The sequence below is a fragment of the Apaloderma vittatum genome, unplaced genomic scaffold (assembly GCF_000703405.1).
Source record: "Apaloderma vittatum isolate BGI_N311 unplaced genomic scaffold, ASM70340v1 scaffold24472, whole genome shotgun sequence".
Lineage (NCBI taxonomy): Eukaryota > Metazoa > Chordata > Aves > Trogoniformes > Trogonidae > Apaloderma > Apaloderma vittatum.
Window position 1 is genome coordinate 1 of NW_009703463.1, and position 24,767 is coordinate 24,767.

At 41.2% G+C, this 24,767-nt stretch overlaps 2 protein-coding genes across 2 annotated transcripts; both read right to left on the bottom strand.

The window, feature by feature from the left end:
• Positions 1 to 6: 6 nt before the first annotated feature.
• LOC104270323 (serum amyloid A protein-like) lies at positions 7 to 1,011 on the bottom strand (the record flags this gene model as incomplete). The annotated part of the gene is made up of 3 exons (XM_009864647.1): positions 915 to 1,011; positions 449 to 587; positions 7 to 38 (listed from the first exon to the last, which is right to left on the bottom strand). Coding segments are annotated over exons 1-3 (268 nt in total), but the record flags the coding sequence as incomplete, so codon positions are not given.
• A 5,477-nt stretch (positions 1,012 to 6,488) lies between these two features.
• On the bottom strand, positions 6,489 to 24,178 carry HPS5 (Hermansky-Pudlak syndrome 5). Its single transcript, XM_009864646.1, has 22 exons — positions 24,071 to 24,178; positions 23,564 to 23,674; positions 22,646 to 22,710; positions 21,854 to 22,046; positions 20,469 to 20,602; positions 19,699 to 19,914; positions 19,281 to 19,352; positions 18,978 to 19,066; positions 17,761 to 17,939; positions 17,375 to 17,533; positions 16,115 to 16,274; positions 13,975 to 14,098; positions 12,785 to 12,931; positions 12,255 to 12,329; positions 11,148 to 11,755; positions 9,823 to 9,946; positions 9,475 to 9,630; positions 8,858 to 8,977; positions 8,421 to 8,534; positions 7,969 to 8,075; positions 7,005 to 7,290; positions 6,489 to 6,549 (listed from the first exon to the last, which is right to left on the bottom strand). The coding sequence occupies exons 1-22, from the start codon at positions 24,176 to 24,178 to the stop codon at positions 6,489 to 6,491; spliced, it is 3,408 nt and encodes a 1,135-aa protein (XP_009862948.1).
• Between the last annotated feature and the right edge of the window lie 589 nt (positions 24,179 to 24,767).

Sequence of the window (24,767 nt, forward strand, 5' to 3'; positions counted from 1 at the left end):
TGCCGCTCACCCCGCTTTGCCAGTTTTCCCGGGCGTCGCTATGGGAAGAACCAGCCAGTATTGGGCTCCGCTCGGTGTTTGTTTCCCCACTCGCATAAAACTGGCTGAGCCACAAGACTTCACCAACTGAGATGCAAGCACATACTTGGTCCTTGTCTGAGGACCACAGCGGAGCCTGTAACGTATGTCGGGAAGCGAGCCAGCAAAGAAAGAATTCCGTATCCTCAGAAATGCAGAGGTATGGAATCTGCCTTCTCCGGAAGACAATAAGATGCTCACACAGGAGGGGGCCACCACCAGAGAGACAGGCTGTTCAGACCCCAGCTGCACCCCCTCTGCTCCCCTGCGCTAGGCCCAAGGCTGAGCACAAGTCAAACGGGACTGCGCTCTGCCTGGAAAGCGGGAACCCCAGTAACTCCCTGTTAAGAAGCCAAATACACTCCATTACCTGATCACTCTGGCTGCCCAAGCACCGCCAGGTCCTCTTCGAGCAGCATCATAATTCCCACGAGCATGGAAATATTTGTCGGCATTTTTGTAATTTGCCTCCCGCATGTCCTTGTATGCTCTGAGCATATCCCATGCTCCTAAAGAAAGCAGAGAAACAGAGGTGAAACTGGCTGGAAAAGAGTCATGCCAGAAGCAGTTAAGTACTATTTCAGCCAGGAGCTGAATGGCCTCATGAGCAGGAAGACGAAAGCGTAATGTCAGCCTTTGAGCAGGGAGTGCCCACAGAAAGGGTCTGTGAGGGCTGGTCAAGGCCTTCCTCCAGCAGCAGAAACCAGCAGGATCCCTGATGTGGAGCTGCAGACCTCCCAGCTCCGAGGTCTGCGTCCTTTGACTGCTGGTGACCTGTGCTCAGGGAAGGGGTTCTCAGGGAAAGGCACGAGATGACAGCAGCAGCAGCAGCTTACCTCCCGCTGCATCCAAGACAAACCGTCCCCCTTGCCGTAGGTCCGCACTTGCACACAGGACACAGGAGAGCAACACGAGCCAGACAGAGAGCCTCATGGTTCAGGGCCAAGTGCGGCACGGAGCTGTGAGACAATCAGAGAGATGAGCACTTCTGAAGCACCGTTGGGAGACTGCTGCCGTAGCAGCCATCACACCCACAGCTGGTGGCTAGCCCGGGAACCCACTTCTCCCTCCACTAGGTCTGATGCTCCCTGTGCAATCATAAGCTCCACAATAGAGGCAGATGGACATGAGAAAGTTGCATTTTAGCGTTCCCTGCTTCTCCGTTTGAGTACAGAGAAGGCCTGCATGCTAAAGCATTAATCCTGTTCCCAAATACCAGCTGAAAACACTGCATACAAGCCCACCAGTTCAGAACATCACTCACCGCTGCAGAAAGGCAAAGCTAACAGAGATGGAGCTTGTCTTGCGTGCTCTCAGACTCAGAGAGGGTATTTATAAGCAATTCAAACCCCCTCAGAAGAGGAAATTGGAAAGGAGAACTATGGCTGGGAATTCCCCACCCACCACTGCACGTCCAACACAGAAATCATTACTGTAAGTCTGTCTTTGCCCTTACTGAAAGTTCATGGCTTCTGTTACACAATTTTTTAGAAAGTACATGGTACTTCTTCAGCTGTCTAATGCTGCAGATTATTTGCTCCTCCTAACAAGCAGGCTGGCAAACAGCCTGGAAGAGTGAAGCAATCTGTGTGCTTTAAGTGTTATGGTTGGCTTGAGGGTGACACAACTTTCTGCTGCAGAAAGCTCTGGGTTTAAGGGCAGCTGCGCTGCATAAAGAATGCGCAAAACGTCTCTCTGGTGCGTGGTCTCATACACGGTTTAACGAGTCTAAAAGAGCTTCTTTAAATTCTCTGCAGAAGAGGGATGTGTAGTTGCCCCATTCACAACTCTGTCACTTAGAACAGTTAGCTGCTGGAATCGAAGGACAGAGGCATAACAAAAAGAGCTGCAATAACAAACTGAACTAACAAGGTACCAGCAGCTAACTTGGACATCACTGGACTTCAGACAAGAATTCAGCTTAAGGGAAGAAGAGACATTTTCCACAGACAGGCCTGGAGCAGCAGGACAGATATTCTCTAGTACTCTGTACCTCTAAATGGAACAGTGTGGACCCTAACCCAATGACAAGGAAATATTGTAAAAAGCAGGGGGTCAGACATAACTTTGTCCCCCAGGCCCATGAACCTGACACTTAACAGTGGAACAGCTCTGTTACTGCAGACTGCAGTGCTGTGTTTCACTGCAACTGGGTTCACAACCTAGTGATGACTTACGTCCTTGCAGCACACATCTGCTGAAGCGCCCTCTCTGCTGGCCACAAGTAGCCCTGTCTGTTACCTTTTTGGTTTTGATTTAAAAAAAAAAACAAAACACAAAAAACCAAACCAAACCAAAACCCCCAAAAACCTACCCTGGAAAATCATTCCTGTTAAGTTGGATAACTGCAAGAGGTGAATGGGATCTTTAGATCTTGGATTGCATCCCCTGGACTTGTCTCCAACAAGGAGGGCAGCAGCAATGCTGGAGCTCCCTGCAGTAACTGAGGTGAAGCACCAGCTTTGTGCTCCAGCAGGTAACAGCCTGAGCACTTTTTCCCCATACCCTCTTGGCCTGCTTTCCACGGCACAGCCCCTGTCACACAGAAACAAGCTGCAGCCAAAACTGTTGCTTTTGCAACAGAACTAGGCAAGCTGCCTCTGAGCACACGGCAGGATTTGAATGGATGGTTCCTTTCTGGCCTAGCACAACACAGGCTGTTTGTGCACACTGGGTGAATATAACACATCTAGGGGCACCTGGGAGACTGTTCTCTGGGTTTGTACATTCTGGTACAGTTAAGCTAAAAAGCAACCTCAAACTGGCTACCCTTTAAACCTGCAAACATTCCACAATGTAGGCATTTTGCAATCTCAGTAAGTCTCAGATTGAGAAAGGGGATTGAGGTGAATTCCCAGGAAGCAAGAGCACTTTATCTAAGTTTATACAGGCAGTAATTCCCTGCAATTTTGCCGTGCTGCTGTATAGAATATTTACTAGCACTGGTCTCATGCTTATAGACATGTACTTAGCCCCTCACCAAGAAACAGACTGCATATGCTGGTAGTTACCTTAAATAAAACTGGTATCCCCATAGGTCTTGATGGTAATTCTAACAGTAAAATAGTGGTTTGAGGTTTGGTGTTTGTTTGTTTGGTTTTTTGCAAAAAAACCAAACCACCACAGCTTCTATTTAAAATTGCTCCAGGAAAAACCCCCTTTACTCATCTCTGCTTTTCAAGGGTCCCCTCCACCAAAACCAAAGCTGAGCTGCAAGGCACCTGTGCCAGTGCAGGCTGGCTTAAGCTATCTGCAGCGTGTGCTCAGCTAGATGACAAGAGCTCTTAAGGGCTGTAGCTTCAGGATGAGGGTATTGCTCTGTACAACTAAAATTTCCTAGCAGAAAACCATTTAATTTAATTTCATTTCACTTCACAGTCCCTTCATCTTACCCATGAGATGAAAATACACTTATCAAGAACAGGAAATGGTGATTTTCCACTCGTCTTCAGACAGTCAATTCTTTCTTTATTGTCAGCCATATTAGTTGAAATCAACACAAGCTCACTTTAGACACCAAATTTCAGCAAACGCTTCCCGTTACGTTAGCTGTATAACTGTTCTGACACAAAAGTTACAAAAAGCTCTGAAAGTTATGATTTGTCAAAGAAAAAAAAAAAAAGCCCCAACCCTCACCCAAAGTTACCCACGTGTACAAAACCCCCACAGAAGTAAGAGACTGCTGCGTACACAAAATACACAGAGCAAATCAAGCGGAACGGTTCCACAGAGGTGCATTCTTGGAAAGGCAGCCAGCTTCCTGCAAGGAAGGCACCGGGAGTACTCAGCTAAAGCTGTACCACATTCACACTCCGCGTGAAACACAGCAGCACGCTCCTTTGGCAGGTACGAGAACAGCCCCCAGCACCTCCTCTTCCAAGTCTTCCTGTAAGAGCCCACAGTGTTTCTGATACGGATCTATGCCATTTCCAAGGGCAAAAGCTAAACCGTGAAATATTTCAAGTTTCCTTTTTTTAGAAGTTCTGTATTGGCTTTTCCACAAGCAACACTTTTAACAGATGAAAGCCCATCACTGATTGTCTCCCTGTAAATTTATTTCCACAACAAAGTCTTGCAATGGAGATGAAAAGTCAGGCTGCACCTCTCAAAGAGTCTGAAAGTTGTATTAGTCCTTTTTTGATGAAAATAAAAGCATAATTTTGCAACACTAGAAGTGCTGCATGGCTACATAAAACCATGCCTTATAAAGAAATATTTTCAAATATTATCATGAAAAAACTACAGATTTTAATGAAATTTAGTTCCAATGCATGCATTTCATGTGTGAAAATCAAGTATTGACCAGACACAGTGGCCTTTACTAAAAATGTGTCTTACAGTGAAGAGGGCCAAAACTAGAAGTCTGAAAAGAAACTTGTTCAAAGACATATTAAGTGTGGAGAAAGAGTGCTGGTACAGAGCATAGGTCTGTAAATGAGGAATAAAATCCAAGTGATTTTATGAATCTTCATATTCTAGTAGATAGTTAAAAAGACTTATTTCCTGACAGCATCCATCTAAAAACACTTATCTAAACCATCAGCTTTCAAAGATATTATTTTAATAAGACATGCAGCCCTCTTGCTTTCCAAAAATGTCAATGTTCATTGTGGAATTACCAAAATTCACCTGGACTGCAATAAAGACTTTGACAGACACCACTTCCCACAGCCTTCTCCTGGAGACCTTGGCTGCTCCTGCCTTGGGACAGGCATACTCTTCACTAGCTGAAAACCTGTCCGGAAGGCCGAGCTCAAAGACCGATGGTGGCAGCTGGTCACAAGCAGTGTTCCCCAGGACTCAGGATTGGCACCAGTTCTGTTTAATTAGTATCTTTATCGACAATGTGGACAAGGGAATCAAGCGTGCCCTCAGAAAGTTTGCAGATGGCACCAAGCTGGGCAGGAGTGTTGATCTGCTTGCGAGTAGGAAGACTCTCACAGAGGGACCTGGACAGGCTTGATCCATGGGCCGAGGACAATTGCACAATATGCAACAAGGCCAAGTGCCAGATCCTGCCTTTGGGTCACAGCAACCCCCGGCAGTGCTACAGGCTTGAGGAGGAGAGGCTGGAAAGCCGCCAGGCAGAAAAGGATCTGGGGGTGCTGAGGGACAGGCGGCCGAACAGGAGCCAGCAGTGTGCCCCGGTGGCCAAGAAGCCAATGGCATCCTGGCCTGGGTCAGCAACAGTGTGTGCAGCAGGACTAGGCAAGGGATCATCCCCCTGAACTTGGCACTGGTGAGGCTGCACCACAGACCCTGTGCTCGGTTTTGGGCCCCTCACAACAAGAAAGGTATTGAGGTGCTGGAGTGAGCCCAAAGAAGGGCAAGGAAACTGGCAAAGGGACTCGAGAACAAGTGTCAGGAGGAGCAGCTGAGGGAAATGGGGTTGTTCAGCCTGGAGAAGAGGCAGCTGAGGGAGACCTTCTCACGCTACCTGAAAGGAGGCTGTAGTGAGGTGGGGGTCAGCCTCTTCTCCCAAGTAACAAGCGATAGCACAAGAGAAAAGGGCCTCAAGCTGCACCATGGGAGGTTTAGATTGGACATTAGGAAAAATTTCTTCACCAAAACAGTTGTCAAGCACTGGAACAGGCTGCTCGGGGAAGTGGTGGTCGCCATCCCGAGGTATTTAAAAGACATGCAGAAATAGCACTTAGGGACTTGGCAGTGTCAGGTTAATGGTTGTACTCAAGCATCTTTTCCAACCTAAACAATTCTATGATTCTAATTTCACTGTCCTGAGGTTTGTTGAAACATCACAACTGATACCTATAGTGATGCTGCACAGATAGCTATGGGCAATTTTGAAATAACATATTTAGAGTTCATTTAACAACTTCCGTTAATCAGCATTCTTAACCTTAATCCACAACTGAAAAATATTTCTCTCTCATTTTAAGATTTGGATCATTAATGCATTTCAAATGGGGAAGATCAGTTCATATAACTTAAAAGAGGGGAAGAGAAATAAAAGCATCATAACAAGCACTTCTAGAGTAAATTAAAAAAGGTCAATGTAATTTACAGGAGAATTAAGTATGGGCTTAGATATTTCTAAGGTGTGGCTTCTCACATCTGCAAACAAACAAGAATTTTTATATACCATAATTTAATACTTAAGTGTTAAGGATATGAGGCCCTAAGTCATGTAGACTCAGAAAACAAATTCAGGAATTTTCATCTCGGAAGTCTGTGAGCCTAATTTCAGGATAAATACTGGATTATTTTGATTTAAGTTCTACAGTCCAAAGGAATAAGGAAGAACAGTCAACAGTTCTCGATCAGATACTTGCCACATGGAGACTGACTCGGTATAGTTGATATTTTAGACAAGAGTTCGTTTCTTTAACAGGCACTTTAATATACAATCATTATGGTAAAGAAGTTGCCAAAGTTTTCCAAGTTGTTTTCTAAGCTTGCTGAGACCACAAAAACCGGTCACACCTTTCCAACATGGACTGAATCAACGCTCTGCAATGAAAGCAAAGGGGAGGAAAAAAAGTCAAACAGTAAAAGCTAACAAAAAGAAGTTTTTGTTTGCTCTTTTTAAAAAAAAAAAGATTCTGTCGAAGATACAATTGTATTTCGGAAGTAACATCATGGCATCACTGTGCACATCTTCTCTGGTGGACGTGCCAGAGGCAAAATCAGAGTCTATGAAGGACTCAGCAAGACAGATATCTCCTTCAGAGAATACCCTTCACATACATCTTTAATGTACAATTTCCCGTTTCCTCGTTTTCCATTTTAAAATGCCTATATTGCACAATACACAGCTCTTAAATGACAGAAAAGCTTTCATCCGAGTTTAAAACACAAGGTAAGAATGTGAAGTATTTTATCTTTTGTTAACTGAAAAGAAAGCTTAAAGGACCAAAAAGATCCAAAAGGAATAGTGTGCATTTCCTGGTGACGTGTCATCTTACCTTTGCCTTTTCTCAGCAATTCTCAGTATCTCACAGACACCAGTAAATCTCTCGGTCAATTCTAGTGTCAAGCCACACTCCTCTAAGAGAGGCAAGGCACGATTTGGGCCAACAGCCTTTGCCAGCAAGAGGGCTACGTTCTCCACAGTGATACAGTCCGGGCAGCTCGAGCTACCGTTGCTGACAGCGCTGCCGTTCTGTGGGCTGTGGTGGTGGAAAGCGGTGCTGTGATTTTGTGCAAGATGCAGAAGAAACTTCCATTCTTCTATGGTCTCTGGAATGGAACCTAAGTGTAAAAGGAGTTTGTTACATTATTTGTAAAACAAGAATTATTCTACGACTACTACTTCAAATATACCTTTACTTAAAAGGGAAACTAGCTATTCTGTCTTCCTCTGTGAATATTTAAGAAAACCAAGCATTACCGACACGAAGATTGTGTTCAGAAGTGTACTGCCTGGACTGACTCAGTGTAAAGGTTCTGTGGTGAACTACACGCAGAGCTTCATAATAGTTCAGTATATCTGGATTGAGTCAAGAGAGTTATGTTTTGTCCATCTTGGGGCCACTGGGCATTCTCTTTTAAGGTCTGCCCCATGAAACAACGTTTTGCTCATCATAACTTCACGTGTGTGCATGTGTGCTTGGGGAGTATTGTGCTGTGTGGGGAGGCAAGCCGTTCCTCGATCTTCAACAGAAAGTTTAACTCCCGAATTCCAAACAAGTCTACATACTTGAACTTTTAAGCACTTTCTAGCACAACTGACTTCACAAAGCACAGTGCACAGCACAGTGCACACAAGAGCATAACGTCCATTTATGTGTTTGAAATACGCTGCACTACACACAGCTGCTACCAAAACACTTAAAAAAAAAAAAGTTCAACTCAACTTTGGACAAATCAGTACATAAGGGTGGCTCCTATGTTACAGGGGTATGTTTACAGAGCTTAAGACTCACTAACCATCTTCTCCATTCAACAGGCTCAAATCATCCAAATGAGCAATATTAGTAAAGGCTTCTATTCTTCTATCCAGCTCCAGACAGAGAAAAAGATATCCAGGCCAAAATCTTGAATAAGAGAGTAAAGATTTCCAGGAATCAAATACTCAATCTAAACTAAAGACAATGATAATTAAATGCTCATTTAAATATCAGTGAAGACAGAAGCAACTGAATTTCTTGAGTGCCGGAAATCACTGCAGGGTGGGGACATGGGGAACACCCCCTGACCAACAGGGGCACCTGGCACATCCAATTGGACACTTGATATTGATCCTCAGAACAGGAAAGGTTTTTAAATAAAACCTGTCTGAATGAGCAGATGTATTCATTTGTATCTTTTGGGGGTCATCTGTATCTTTTTGGGGTCCGAATACCAACTGAGTGTCAATAATAACCATGTTATATTCTTACCCATGTGATTTACAGATGTCAGCCATCTTCTCTTTTGTAACAAAATCAGCTGGGAGCTTAATCAAAAGCAGAATGAGCTGGCTGTAGCCCCAAGTAAACAAATGTGATCGTGGCCTAGAAGATGAGAAATTGAGTTTTAAAGCATTAATGATTCTCTTCAGAACATTACATTCACAAGACAGGGAAGTATATGAAAAGAGAGAAGGAAAACCAAACAGAATACTGTGTGTACTCTCAGCAGAGCAGTCACTCTGAAAAGCACTACAGGTAATGTTATTTAATCCTTCGATTGTTTCTGCTGACCTCTGCAATGTCCAAAATGCTCTAAGGATTCAGTGACATCCAAACTGTCTTAGAAAATCTAAGCCAAAAGCCGCCTGCAGACCCATTAAAGCTTTTAGCTGCGCTCAGGAAGGGTAGGGTAAACCCTACTTCACCTGGGATTTCCTTCCGCATCCACAGTATTTGTTCTTTGTGGGGCGTCATGAGAAACTGCCAAGCACAACCAATCCAGTCGTACAGATTCAGGCTGCAGAAGAGATCTAAGCAGAGATGACCTAGAAAATAAAACACACAGGAAAAAACCTACCAGTTTTAAATACATCAGATATGGAGAAGTAGAGTCCGCTAACAGAAGAAAAACGTAAAATTTAATACAGAAAGCCTACGATGATTCTATGTTTCTAGAAACTGAGGGGACCACAGGAAATCATCAGGTTTGCAAGCTGGATTCCCTGAGGGGTTTTCTGGTTCTGTTTTTAAATGCTGTCTAGCCTTGGTATGCTGAACTTCAGGCTTGGGAACAAACACAATCAGTTCCATTGGAAATATTATTTAGAAAACTCCTTTTAAAACTAGCAGTTAATCTAAAAAAAATTCCAGCCTGAGACCACCTAAAACCTGCAGAATGAACTGGAATCTAATGCTGAAGAAAATCCATACAGAAACAGTCAAAGAAAAAAAAAAAAGCTCCCCAAAGCCAAAATTAAAAAACCACACGTAGCTACAGGATGAAGAGAGCAGACAGATGAAGAAGATTCTATATTCCCTTTACCTTTTATCCTCTGGCTTTGATTTCACCAGACTATCTAAATATGCTAAGAAGTGAGCTGGATCATTCCTGCAAAGCTGTTTGATATCAGAAGCCGTAATAGAGGGGTAGAACTTGACCATGGGCCGAAGAGCTATTTCCCCAAATTTTTCATAAAGCCTGGAAAGAGAGGATAAAAGCTATTTTCAGTATCAAACAGCAAAATGTGGTTTTTTTTTTCCAAGATCTTTTGCACATTCAAGACAGTGAATCTCTTCAATTCCCAGAAAGCTTCATGAAATGTTAAGTGAACCAATTCCTGCATGCAAGTTAACAGTGCTGAAGAAGGAAAAAAATGACTTTGCCACAAACCTTTGAGCATGTACCAGTAACAGTGGGCTATCATTCCAAGGCCCCAGGTCATGCAGCAGTTTCAGTATTTTCAACATATCTTCCTTTTCCATTGCTAAAGCCACTGGACTGTGACAAGTAAGTTCTGAAATAAACCACCACATGAGTTACTAGATATGGGCATTTGGTTGTTTTCTTCTTGGAAGTCTCTAGCTAACAGAATTAACAAGTGAATAGATCCTACAGCAAGTTACAGTTACAAAATGACACAATCAAGGCATGGAATAATATTCTTGATACACTTTCCTGCTCTTTACCCTTCTGAGGAGGTAATTTTTCTCTCGTGAAAAAAGACAGTCAACTGCATGACATATGGATGCTGAACATAATGCAGATCTGCATCAGTTTTCATATATTACAATTTGCTTCTATTAATAACTAAAAGCTTCAGCTTGGACACCAACTTCACAGAACACAAAACACGAACACTGATCCTGATGAAATGCAGGTATTAATCTACAGGCACCAGTGCAGTCCAGCTGAGCACAAACTGGGAACACATACATTACTTACAGTTCTAAGGCTCTCAGAATCCAAACAGTGAGCGATTCCCAGAGACCCAAATACTGGATTAAACCCTCCAAGCAAGATTCTGTTGTTTGACTACTCTCTGTCGGTGCTAAATCAATGCTAAAACTTGAATTCACTCTTAAAATGAATGAATAAAGTATGCAGGGAACAGATGAAGTTCTGTTTTCCAATGTAATGAGGAAGCTGTGGTTCCATAAGGCTAAAAAAGGCATCAGAAAGATCAGAAAGGATTTCTGTAGAATAAAAAGTCTAAAGTGATCACAAGCCACTCATTTGCATAGAACCAGGTACTCCAGTTTTGTTTCATATTAGCTACATTTCTCTGCCAGTCAACTCTTGCATTTCCAGTGCAAATACTGAAGCCCTACCCCCAGCTTTCACCTTTTTGTTACAGACATACAGTTTTAATTAAGAGTCTTTTGTTCTTTGAAGTATACATATTTGTTTTTAAATAGATGTGTGTTCTGTAATTACTAGTGTTCAATCAACAAGCTCCATATAAACTAAAAGGTTCAGAATTGCAAGCGGAGGTTGGCAGGAACAGTCTTTCCAAGGAGTTCTTGGCTAAGTTAGTCTTTGGGGGAAAACCAACCCAAAACCGGAACAAAAATGCCCACACAGCAACCATCCACCCTCTCCCACACTACACGTGCACAACGAAAATATGCAGACACAAATGGGTGTGTCTACAAGCTTTTCTTTTCTCTCCCAATCTTATTTTCAGTTTACTACTAATAAAAATTTTCATTAGTTACCTTTCAACCCTGCGATGTACGTTTCCCATACATTAGGACTGGTTGCATACATGGTGATAATACACTGCTTTAGTCTTTTTAAGTCCAAAAGAAAGAAGTAGCTTCGCATAAACCTACAAGCCAAGGTCCACAAAGCTGCTAGTGGCAGACCTCCATCAGAGCCTTCCTCGGCATCACCATTTCCACAAGAAAATACACACAGCTCAAAACACAGCGTCGTCAACTCAACCAGATCTTTCTGAACATCCGGTGCTATGACAAATGGAGGAGACACTTGAAAGCTGCAGTCCAAAGGTCCCTTCACACCACTACTATTTTCACATGTGGTTTTGCTTACATCAGTTTCATCAGTATTCTCCTTTTCGGGGCAGTGTCCCACAACGCTGCTCTCTTCTTTGCCTACTGAGTCTCCATCAGCTGTATCCAGTGGCAGGTTTTCCTCCAGAATCGCTCTCTGGTCTTTGGCACACACAGTCTTGCTTTTCTTAATAGAGGAAGCAGAATGCTCTTTGCTGCCAAACTTTTCTTCTAGATAGACAAGCCATTCCCGTAAAACCCTTTTCAGACACTGTGGTTCTAACAAAACCAGGGGATCCTGGAGTTTGGCTCTGCAGCATAAAGAAAGAAGTTTGCTAAGTTGCGTAACAGTTATAAGATTCCCCAAGTGAAATATATATATGTTTTGTGTATCTTAAAGTGTACTCCTAAACTTGACTTACAGTCAGTTGTTAGTTTTTGTGGTTTTGACTGCATCAAACAGGATTTAAGCTACTTAACACTGTCTACATTTGATACTAGTACATTCCGACCTTCCCAAGATTTCTTTCAGAATGGGTTCTTGTTTGTCAGGTGGCTTTGGTTTTGTTTTTAAACTGCACTTGTAATTAGGATAAAAGCATAACACTAGAGTACCTAAGTAAACTTGTAGTGGGTTTTGCTTGGTTTTGAATAGGGGAAACAAATCGTTAACCCAGTTAGATCCTTTCAGATGTTTAGAGCATTACTCTTACAAGTATTTAATGAATAAAAATTTTTTTTAAAAATTAGATCAGTAATTCTTCTATCAAAGCCCAATATATCTACACACTAAAAAGCTTCCCTGCTTACACAGCTTCTGCTGTTGCAGCCTTGAGATCTCTCAGATGGTCGTCCTCTGGAAGCTGGCAGCTCTGTGGTTCTAACCTAGGAAAAACACGCCAATTTCAGTCTTACCTAAAGCACTATCTTTAATAATTTAAGTGAGGATTTCCTCACAAATTTCCTCAAATTTGTGAGGAAACAACATTAATTCCTTTATTAAAAAAAAACACAAAAGCTTTTATTTCTAAGGAATGAACAGCTCAACAGACATAACGGATGAACTGGGCACAAAGAGCAACCAATGATACTATTTTTGTGGCCTTCCATAACAGCTTCTACTCCACCCACAGTAGATTTCTGCAGGTACTGAATAAAAATCAGTATCATGGCACTATATGAAAGTTACTCCCAAATGGTAAATTCGTACATCACTAGAATATGAAGTAACTTAGTGCTGTATTAACTGAACAACTGTTAAAGAAGTTCAATGATTTATAGCTACCATTAGTATGAAAAAACTACTAAACAAACCAAAGAAACATTGATTTTGCACTCACTTTTTCTCTTCCTGGGGAGATGCTACCAGATTAACAGTCAACTCCTGCAGGTGCTCATCATCCTTCGCTTCATGCCTCCCTCTAGGATCAGGACTTATATGAAGTGTGCCAATCTTTTCAGTAGTTTTGCGTACAAAACTGGAAACACTAGGAGTTTAATATATAGCAAGATTAAAGGTAAACATCTAAAATTAATTGTAAACATGATGATATTTTATTTAATTATAAGCTGAATATAGCGGACACTTGAATATTTATTTCTCATTATTAGTTGAAACACTTATTACTAGTTAAGTCCTCAAAACCACCCACGGTTCAGAAATAATTCAAAACATTGCATGTCCTTCTGAAGGTTATTCCAAGATCCTCACACTACTGGTATCAGCTACATTTTTTCTTGCAGGACACAATTCATGTACCTAAGTGATCAAGGGAGGGCTACGCAATTTTTCAGACCATTGCAATGGGCCAGCAAAATTCCAGTTAAGAAAGTAACACACATAAATTTTTTCAACTTCCTAAGTTATGTATGTAACATGATCTCCTTTATATTTGTGTCCTCCATTCATTTTTTAAAGTGAGTTTTAAATTAGCAGTTTGATTTCTGCACAAAACAGCCATGACTGTATTTATTTGCACCAGGTATAAGCTACCATTATTACACAAACACCTGGGGAACTGATTAGATTGACTGAAAGGACTCTGTGGGGAGGTGGCAGCCCATGCAGCATATTTTGAAAGTGTGTCTTAGCAATATCTAGCATGCTTGGAACATTTTAATGTTTGTCCCCAAGCAACACAGGAAGCCTTCAGTCATTCATCTAAGCATCAGAAAGGTAAAATCTCAAAACAATATTCACCAAGTTTGCTTTGAATATAAACCACAACCACAGTTTACAAGGTAATGTTAAATATTGTAGCCATTCAAACAAATATTCTTAGCCATTTCAAAACTGAGACTGAAATCTTGACCTCACTGAAGCTAAGAGCCCCTCTTCATACCTTCTTTAGAGTCCGGATGGAACTTTCCTCAAACCTGACTGCATCTCTGTTTTTTAAGTTCAGATGTTATGTTTTTGCACAACAGATTATGAACTAAACTGGACAGTGCTAAAACCAGACAATGCTACAAATTCAGAGAACAGAAAGAGAATGATGTAATGGATGAGTGAACCTGCTGCAAGCTTTACCTTTCTTTGACAGCTTGGAGAGAGACGAGAGGAGATGGGGAACGAAATGACAAAGGGATACTGAATGGGAGAAATGTCTCATTCCGGTCAGCCTCAACCGTCACAGACGCATGAGAAACGTTGTCTAACAAATGGAATTGAAAGAAAGAGTCATGACACAGTAGCCCAGAAAAATGGAACAGTGAAACAAACTGCAGGTCACTAATTCAGTAATGGGTAACCTGCATGTGATATTTTCCTACTTAATACTCAAGAACATGTATAGCCAGAGAAGTGCTACTTGGTCTCAAGGGCCATTTTATTACTAACTTTGAACCTAGTAGGTCTGCTTTGTTAATAGTCTTTTGGCTTCACGATAAAGCAAACGATGATCAACAACTGTACAGAAACTCTTCTGGAGGCAGGCTTACAGTCCATTTCGGAGACAAAATCTTGATTTAATCCTCTCACACCTTTTAAACATCTAGGAAAATTAAGTATTGTGGCACACATCAATTCACATTGCAAGACTTCCTAAAACCTAAAGCACATCTAGAGATGCATAAGTCATGGCTAAGGTATAAATCACACTTTTATTTGAACAGACTTAAAAATGCAATTAAACACACAGCTCTCTGGCTTTTGATAAGAAACACAGGAAGTACAGAATCAGTATTTCCTTCTTACTCTGAAATCCCTAACAGTATCTACAATGTATTTTGATTAATCATTTCCTGGTGCAAACACACACTGTATCTTTAAGTGACGTAAATAATAAAAAAAAAAAAAGAGCACCTTTTAAAGTAAGGATGATGCTGCATTTTGCAACAGTCAGCACTATCTGTACTGCTGAGAGAAAAACATGCTATCCTGTTACAGAAATTCTACCAACAGAATCCACAGTCTCTCTAAATAGCGCTTAAAGGTCACAATTGATTTTACAATCAGTGGTAAATAAGGCTGCTTTTGTTCATCACGCAGATTAAAAACCTAAAAACTTGTGACATCTTACGTAAATGTGAGCAGGGAAACGCTAAGGTCCTTTCTCTTAAATACCAAATTATGTACACATGCTTCAAAAAGGATCTAGATCCTCTCTACTTTGAAATAGTCAGCAAATTTCATTCCCTCTTGTTCAACAGCTCTAACTTTTCTATCTTCTGACATTCAGAAACTACTTAAGTAACGTAGGTAAAGAGGCACTTATGTTGACAAATGCTACAAAGAGCATGTGGCTTAGTCAGCAGGACAACACTAGTGACAAGGGAGTAAATACTCATTTCTGTACTCTCCCTCCCCACCGCGGTTTTCCTCAACAAAGCATCCAAATCTTCTCCATCCTCAACTGGCACCTACTCTCTGCAAAAGCTAAAATCCAGTCTATTTATTGGAAAGTCTCTCTACCATACCTGGAACTAAGCCAGCTCCTCATCAGCCTACGTCTTCTGCATCCCTCCCAAATCTCAACCAGAGCAGAGAACAAGACCCACTAATGTCTCCCTCTAGTTTTTGTCCAGTGACAGATATCTGTTATGAAATTAAAAAGCTCTCTGAATGGTCTAAATATTAGTTATTAACAATTCTATCATTCCTATGCTAACGTGGAGGAGACGATGCCCTGTACAAATAAAATCCTGCAAGAAAGTTAGGAATGCTTATTTTAAGCCTCCTGTTTTCCTTGAAGAAATACAAAGCCAGAGCCAAAAGTAAGGGATTCTTTCCTGGAATAAATATTACTGGAAGGATAAGGGCAGCAGACAAACCTCATCTGAAGTTCAACTAATACGGGCATAGTCAGCTGAGAGATTCTTAGCATTAATGGTGAATGGCGCATAGAGGGCATGGGAAAAAAGCAAAACCAAAAAATAGCAAAACACACCACAAAAACTTGAGTGAAGTCCTAGCTTGGTAAAAGCCCTCTGGACCTTTTGTTTTGTTTCTCTGGGTTCTGCTTTTAAGCCTGGTTTTCTGTGGAGCCATGATTTTGCCTCAATGTTTCAAGATGGAGTTTGGAAGGTGGGGTGAGGTGCTCCCATTCGTCAAACGAGAGGACTGAACCATGGATACCATCATAGTGTGAAGTAAGAGCATGAGCCAACACAATCAAATTCTCATAGAATAAAAACTGCACCCAAATAACATTTTCTTTAAGAAAAATTACCAAGGTCTACTTGCTCATCTTCCTGGTGTGCAGAAAATTCTTTAAGTCTCTCATCTTCTGAGAACGTTTGACTGTGGAGAGAACATGAATCTTCATCTGACTGACTGCCTCTTCGACTGATAACACGATATATTCCAGAGTCTAAGACGCTGAAGCTTTCCTGCCAGGCAAGGGAGAGGAATTAGACGTTGTTGTGAGTTGTGCTTCCTTGTTAAACTTCCTGCAATGAACTCGACCAACCATATCCACACAAACAGCCTTGCAGCATGTGGTAATTCGCTGTCTGGAAAAACTTTACATGACAAGGTTTTTGACATATCCAGAAGAGAAAAGTGCACAGATGCCAGGAAGTGTGCAGCCCCCTGACTTTACAAAGATGTATGTGCTGCAATTGCTTTCAGCAAAGCAGCCTGTGGAACAACTGCTGCACTTAGTACAAGACAAAACACATCTCTGCTTTAGTCTTGCATCTGAAATTGCCTCTTCATCCCTTTGTACCCACGTACTCAAGTCTGCATTCTTTGTGCTGGTTACCCATACCCAGCTAGCACAATTACAGACCCTGCAAAATGCTTTAGTTCCAGGACACATGTACATTCTTCTGCTCACAGTCACCCTACATAGTTTACTTTCCCATCTGTTAAAGAAAGAAAACTTGTTTACCACATCAAGATGGATTTTACGTTACTTTTTTTGAACTTTACTGCTTAAACATTGTTGGAGTGAAAGCAGCAATTTGTATTAACTGTAAAATATTTCCCCTTTCTTGAAAAGCTACTGGAAAGCCAAGACAATACCGAGCAAGTGTATGTATAAAAGAATACTAGAAATATGCTTTCAGTTTTTTTCCTTAGAGCTTTCTCCTTAAGCTTCATAGAGCGAGACAGTTTTTAAAACGGGGTTAGGATAGTTCTGAGCATTTGGATATTCAGCTTTGACTCTGTAAATTTACAGTTACAATTAAGATGACCTTTACCGAAGCACATTAAGACACTAAACTGAGCTGTGCAGAAAACCTTCTTGGTATCAATCTTTGTTCATATCTCAACCATTTGCCAAAAAGTAACATGAAAAAAAGGTAGAATGCAAGTAGCAGTATTTCTTACCTCTACAGTCCACCTCATTTTAGAAATAACATTATCAGCCATAGTACACACAGTAAAAAATTAAAGCCACATCTTCAAAGCAAACAACAAGGTGATTTTAAGCCATGAGGATAAAATTTGCAGGTAACATTTTTGGCACTACCAATACACGTACATGAGATGAAATACTGCTCCTTCTACTGCTGCAAGCAGAATCTAGAGGTTCCAACTTTGAAATCAGTTCTTCCAGTTGTGTAATAAGATCTTGTTGGGTTGAGGCATCCAGCTGAGACTTCAAGTGCTCGAGTTTGTCCAGAGGCAAATTTTTTCTTGCCTAAAACGACACAGTGAAACAGAAGCATTATTATTTCCAACGCACATGTGAAAAGCAGAAGGTACCATATATGCAGGCTAACTTTCATCCTGAAAGTACAATGTTTAGAAGACCTTCTGTAAAAATTTCCAGCAGTACAAATCTGAGAAACCTATGGAACTTAATGGAAGAGAGGGACAGGAAACAGTGAAGTTGCACTGCACATTTACAGAGAGGCATTTACTTACTCTGCAAGAAATAACTGAATTCTGGAAGAGACAACAGACCCTGGCAGCAAGGGTCCAGACTCCTCTTCTTATCAGACGCTCTATGCAGCGGTCTACCAGCAGAAGGGAGAGGTGCACAACTTTTCCATTTGTATGAAGACAGAACAACTCACTTTTGTAAACTGCAATATCCTGAATATCTGCAAAACCAGATGCACAGAAATAGCTGAAGAACTGAAACCATTAATCAACATTTCTTTTTTTCCCTGAAAGGAGGTGAAGACATATTTCCCATCTGACTGCAAAGGTGTGCTAAAGCCTAATACACCGTAGCACAAGTGGTATGAGGGAACAAGCACTGAAGACTGGGAAGCTAGCATCTAACAACTAAAAAGCACAGTTAAAGCATCAAAACTTACAAGCTGTATTTCTAGAAAGCATTCAACAAGCACAAAGTTACTGAACGGTTTTCTTTTCACCTGAAGGGGGATGAAGAACTAAAGACTGAAAAAAAAAAAAGGGTAAGAAATACATCACTCTTAGCTACGAAACAGAAGGAAATAATTTGCTGGTAGAAAAACACACTGAGCTTTCAGCAGTTCTCAAATGATACAGTTACCACAGTTTCAGATGATATAGTTATGCGAGATGCAAACGCTCCAGGACAAAGGCATCGGAAACTCCAAAAGGAGGGGAGAGAAGGGGGAGGAAAATACTGACAATGACTAACCAGTCTAGGACTGTGCCTATAACCATACACCCAGAACTGTTTATGACGGTTCACTCATCTGCCAATAAGTAACGTTCCCTGGCTTCAATTTAGACAGGAAAAAAACCCAAACAAACAGGGTTTAAAGCTTTCAGCAGCCAGGTTATCTTTCACAGGACACCTGACAATAAATCTGAATAAACAGAAAGGAAATTATATCTGAGGTTCTACCTCACTACCACTGCAGGTTATTACCTCTCACTATTTGATTACTGTATTTTAAGATTCACTCTACACCATGTTTTGTTTCGCAGACATGTTTTTGGAAGTATGGAGGAAGAGGTTGGCTGGAGCAGGCAGGGAGAGAGTTAATACTCAAAGATATACCTGACAGATGACAAGGAAAAGGTTTCCTGATCAGTGTTCTGCATTCCAGCTGCAGAAATTGAGCTTGAAAAGGCTCAATGTCAGGCAAGACACAGAAGTGACAAATGGACAATATTACAAAGCCAAGATTCTTGAAGTTTACCTTTTACTTCACTCCAGAGTAAGACTTGAACACTTTGGGGAAGAAAAATATAAATGCCTCTTTCTGTCCACGTCATCACAGAGTGCTCACTGCAAGCAAAGCAGACGTTAATGGCGAAATGGTTAATTGTGGAAGTCACCATAAAATACACAGGGATGGCCTTGGCTTAAGTACAGCAAGTGAGACAGTTTTTTATCACAGTACTTGAAAAATTCTTTGCAAAAAGTGAAATAAGGAGGATATACAACTTTCTTATTTTTAAGTCCACTTCATCAACAGGAAGCTACATTGACAAATACTCACGTCAAATACAGTAGCTTGGGGAAGGATAAAGACTGGGGAGAGCAGCTGGAACTGGTATAATAAGGATCCAGCCTGTAAAGTAAAATTACTCTCCATTACAAGCGTAACTACAATAATATTACTTTCTTAATATAATAGTCTTAACCCCGTAAATACAAGGCTGCCTTAAATAAACACAGTCTTATAACAGCAGCATTTGTTGCAGCAGTCAGACAGACATACCTGCACAATCCAGGTTCTAGCGTTTTTGATAACACAACTACTGGCTCCTGTTATTAGAGCATATTAAGGCTGAGAACTAGAATCAGTGCCTGACTGCACTGGGAGGTTATTTAGTCTTCTCAGCATTACTGCAGTTATTTTCAGCTAGTCTAGAAATCCCAAGCAAGTTTATCACCACTAACACTCATGTTTCTACCTGAGAGTAACAACAGGGAGAGGCGGTGATGAGAGGAGCTGCTTGAACTGATGTGTGCTCTGCACTTCCCCATCAAAGTTCACCTCCCACATCCTTGAACCAGGTCGAGCACAGTATATTAACGGCTGTTGATTCCCACTGTTTTTTCCAACAGGGAAGAAACACGCTCCAAATTCTCCATCTCTCTCTTTATTACCAATTTTCCAGAACTTCTCTCTAGTGGAAAAACAACACACTTGTTAAGGCAGCATTAATAAAGGCTCTAATGAATTTTGTGTTTTTCTTGAAAAGTAAAAATACTAAAACACTAAAAAAACGGAAGTTGCTGAAATGGTTTTGGTGCTCAGAAAAATATTTGTAATGAATATCGTGAAGTTTGTAAAAGACAGCATGCAGAAATACTCATTAGTTTTAAAAAATGCTCAGATCATGAAGAGTTTAGTTTTTTTCCTCAGCAGAATCAGTTGGTCAATCTGGTGAGGATACAGGTGGCTAACGAAGGGAGGCAATGGGCACAAACAAAAGTACAGGAAATTCCATTTCAATGTAAGAAAAAACTCTTTTTGTGGAGGTGGTGAAACACTGGCAAAGGTTGCCTAGAGAACCTGTGCAGCCTCCATCCTTGCAGACGCTCAAAACCTAACCAGACACAGTCCTGCACAATCTACTCTACCTGACTCTGCTCTGAGCAGGAAAATTAGACTAGATGATCTCCGGATTCATCAGAAACTCTGTAAAGTCCAACATTTTACAAGTAAAATACAACTTACCTCTCGGTGTCACACAAGTAAGTGCGTGTAAGTGAGGATATGAGTAGCCTTCCATCCAAATAATCAAGCTGAACAACCCGAGAATCTACAGTGGTTATAATTTGAACAGGAAACATCACAAAAGTAGCAGCAGCCTACAGTTAGAAAGAAAAAATAGCTGAAGAATACGTACTGGTCTTCAGTCCAAAGTAAAAACTATTTAATTAAATTAAAACTGCAAAATTCAGAAATTACTCATGTACACTATGGATACACAGTGTAAGACAGCAGTTTCTTTACAAAACAAGGCTTTAATGCTCAGAGGTAGAAAAGTCTAAATCCTCCTTTCTGCAAAACCATTATTGAAGGTTTCAGGGAAAAAAGTATCCCTGTAGCATCCTGACATTTCTTCAGAAAGTGTTTTCTGAAACATTAAGAGGGGAGTTTATTCTTGTTTTTGTAAGCTTTGTGCTTTTGTCACTTCTCCCCACAGGTATTTTCAGTCAGCAATCACTTTCATGGAGAAAGGACCTGAAGGACTACTTGATAGAGGTTTTCTTTTGTATCAGATTTCAGTGCATTACATAGACTCGCTTTCTCTATTACCTTGCACCAAATCATCCAAATACTCTTTACTATAAAAGTGTCTCAGTCTGCATGGGTGGCAGAATAAAGTCAAAACAGACTTATTCATAAAAAACTCCTGGAAACTGCACTCAAATTTTCTAGCTGACAGTCACCATTTTTGACAGCTCAAAGCCGTTAGGAATGTGACAAAGTGCATTACATGAGAGATTCAACAGAGATTCACAGCACAATTCCTTTAACAGGCATGAACAGGCACACACTTCTGTGGGCTTTGTCCTTCTCTCCTTTTCCCTCTCTTCCCCTCATCTTTCACTAGGGATAGAAAGGACCTGGAGGTCCACCTACCATGTATTTTAACCAATCCACATCTTTAAGAATGAGAGCATCCAGACAGAACTAAGGAAAATCAGAGTCTGGGATTACCCTTTCTCACACTGACAGCTGAGCTGAGGACTAAAACACACAGCAGAACCCGCAGGTGGAATCTAAGGAATCCAACAGGGTCAGAAACAAGACCCTGGACTTAGATACTTGCAAATTCCAAGAGGAAGAAGTTTGGCCAGTTTTCTGCACATCTGACAGCATTGTTATGCTGCGTTCCTGAAACAGCTAAAAGAGGACATGTGAGGTGAAGTTCACAGGTCAGGATTTCTATTTTTGTTTCAAGAGACTGGTTCTTCATCCCTACAGTGAAAGTTACCAGAACTTCACCAGTTGGCAACTCTTCCTCTGCTCTAATTTACTAAAGCAAACAAAAAGATTCCACACGTCATCCCCTGGCAACCTCTTAATCTCAAACAAAATACGTGTGGTTTTACCTTTCCTTGTTTCGATGTGTTAATCTTGATGGCTGATACTTTTCCCACATGATCTCCTACAAAAACACGAAGGGCAGCTGTATCCCAGCACAGAGCTGTCACTTTTCTGCCCTTATGCTCAGAGGAAACATAAATCCGTTCTGGCTTCCCACGACGTTCCTGATTCAGCTCCCAGACTACTACAAGACCTTGGCTACAATTTAAAAAGAAAAAATAATTTGAGAAGAAACGTTTTATCAGCGATAAAGATGCATTATTCCAAAGAAACAGGAAGACATAGCACATGTCAGAGCTCATTGTGTTTGAGGCTACATGCCTTCAAGAAGTGTCACATTCTCAGTTCTGAAGAATAAGTGTTCCACCTTGCACTCCGACGCATCAGCAGCTTAGTTTGGAAAGCTACTCTCACATTTACTGAAATTGTCAGTGGGGATGTAGAAAAATAAGCATTTAAATGGATTTTTAACAATGTAAGTGGTATTAACTACCAATCTTACTCTGTCAAGCTAATTAAGATATTTATTTTAATGCTGAAAGGTCTCAGGATTTATCGTCATAACCTCATGTGCATTAGGTCTCCCTTAGATGTTCTGTTAGAGAACTAATACTTCTTCCGAACCAGTTATTCCAGAAAAAAACCCCAAAATGTCTGTGCAGGGAATTATTCTGTATGGGCTGCTACCAGTTAACTCCCTGCCCCCATCCAAGTTCTCAAAGGATGTCCAAGTCTGAGACTTAGAAGTCATCTAAAAATATTTACCCAGCATTCAGGTTTGTGAGTACATCACTCACCTGGTGGCAACAGCAACGTAGTCTTCATCGTGCAAACAACACGCAACCTGGGAAATGGCACCTTCCTGAAAGCGAGTAAGGGAATAAGCACACATGGAAGTTGTTATCGTACTGCCTTTACCACTACACAACTTCCACCTTTAAGATCTAAACCAGGTTTGTGTCAACAGCTCCTACCCCTTTGTTGTGACATGGTGTACTTCTTCTTAGTTTGTCTTGTCTGGGTCTTGTTTGCGAGCACTGAGCTTACTCTAACTCTTTATGCGCCTGACAACATCAAGAGAAGGACAGCAGTTCATTCTCCGATTTAGAAATCACAGAAATCACTCTCCTCTCCTCACACCTAGGGAAGTTGTTTTGCCAGAACTAGGCAAGATACTCTCAAGCTTAAACAAAAAAGCTGGTTGCATTCATGTTACAGTGGGAGCAGCAGTGGCTTCCAGGAAACAGTATCTCGTTGTAGAAACAGGAATCCCTAATCCCTGTTCAGTGACTTCATTCAGCAAGAGCCAGCCAGCCCATCTTATCCTTGCTGTCCAGGTAGTTTACAGTTTGGACATTCAAACACTGGTACCTACACGTGAGTTACTCTGGTTTCATATTCAAAGATTTCCTCTATTCTTAAATATTCATGTGACTTTGTTGTTGCTTTTAAAAGTCAGAATTTGAAAAACAAAGGCCTGATCCTCTCAAGTAGTTTCTTTCACACCTCAAGAAATCTACTACATCACAGACTCTGGGAGCACACTGTAGTACCACAAGGTTTTCTAAACAGAGCATCCCAAAGCTTCACCTTATTCAGACGGTTCAGCAACCCGAAAGTGCCTGTTAACTCTTAATAAACATGCACTTGAAACAACGTCTCTTTCCCAGTGCCATTCTCCCTGGAAATTGTTACAGAGAATTTTTTACCCTTACCTTATGAGCGAGAAAAAGTCTTTGCTTCCAACCATCTTTCTGTATAAGGTTCAGTCCTCCTCCTGAGCTGCCGAGAGCCAGCCATCTCTTCGACACGTCTAGACACGTGCACTGAAGGAAGAAAAAACCATAACATACAGCATGGCTACCAGTAAGTTCTAATAACAGTATCTTTTTCTTGCATTACTATGTTATTTTTTCTAAGGCTTTATTGTTTGCCAGCTGTAGCACTCCACAAACAGCGGCAGCCTAAGATGAAACAGCACTCTCTGCGACGGGAGCAAACATTGTAAGGCTGTATTATATACCCCACAGCTGCATTAAGAAAATGCACATGCTGAGTAATTGAATCCTTTGTCTCCACTACTTCTTCCCCAAAGAGTGTGTCCCCCCTCCATAAGCTAGCATGCACACACCCAAAAGGAATGAGATTAATTCTATAGCTTAGTTAGACAATAAAGCCATTACCTGAATTTAAAAACCAAAAGCCAAGCATCACAAACTCACCTTCAGACGACTAGAATCCAGCCTGAGCGCAGAAAGCAATGGATCCAAACATTCAAACTCTGCCAACACATGGTTGTAGGAGTCCGGAATTACTGGCGCAGAGGCCATTGATGTGCCCGACTAGCACTACTCACTCATGGGTTCGTCACAGCTTCAGCTTCTGGCTGTACCTGCCAAAAACAAGAGCTCTTGCTCAGTTTGCTTTTCAGTATTACATCTGTTTTTCAGCATTTAAAGAAACACCAAACGTCTTCCTGTCCAAACAGCACCAGGTTTCAGTTTGCCAAAAAAGCTCAAGAGCTGCAAAATCAGAACCCTACTGTTTTCACAAGAAGTTTTTGTTCAAGTCCATTTCGGAAAACTTAACCCATCAGAAAGCAGCCCTGAAAACATTCGAATTGGAGCCGTCAGATATATTTTACAACACAGAGTGAAACAGAGAAGTTGAAGTTATGTGTGGTGAAAATTCATGTTTGCCCTAAACAGCATCTGCTTTAAAAGAATCCCTTGCAGGGGATTTATAAAGTTTAGATCTGTATGTTGATTAAAAAACTTGTTACACTTCATACCCAAGCTTCTGAATTTCTAAACAGTGTTTAGTAAGCAGTCCCATAAATTAAGTAACTCCTTCTCAGATACACTACCACATGAAACCTTGCCTTTCCGTGCAAGAAAAGCGAACGCTTACTCTCAGCAG

Coding starts and splice junctions, on each gene's coding strand:
- HPS5 (XM_009864646.1), bottom strand. CDS start 24,178: ATGGCCTCTGCGCCAGTAATTCCGGACTCCTACAACCATGTGTTGGCA. Junction 22,711..23,563: donor GACTTTTTCTCGCTCATAAG/GTAAGGGTAAAA, acceptor ACTCGCTTTCAG/GAAGGTGCCATTTCCCAGGT. Junction 14,099..16,114: donor AGATGAGCAAGTAGACCTTG/GTAATTTTTCTT, acceptor TCCATTTGTTAG/ACAACGTTTCTCATGCGTCT.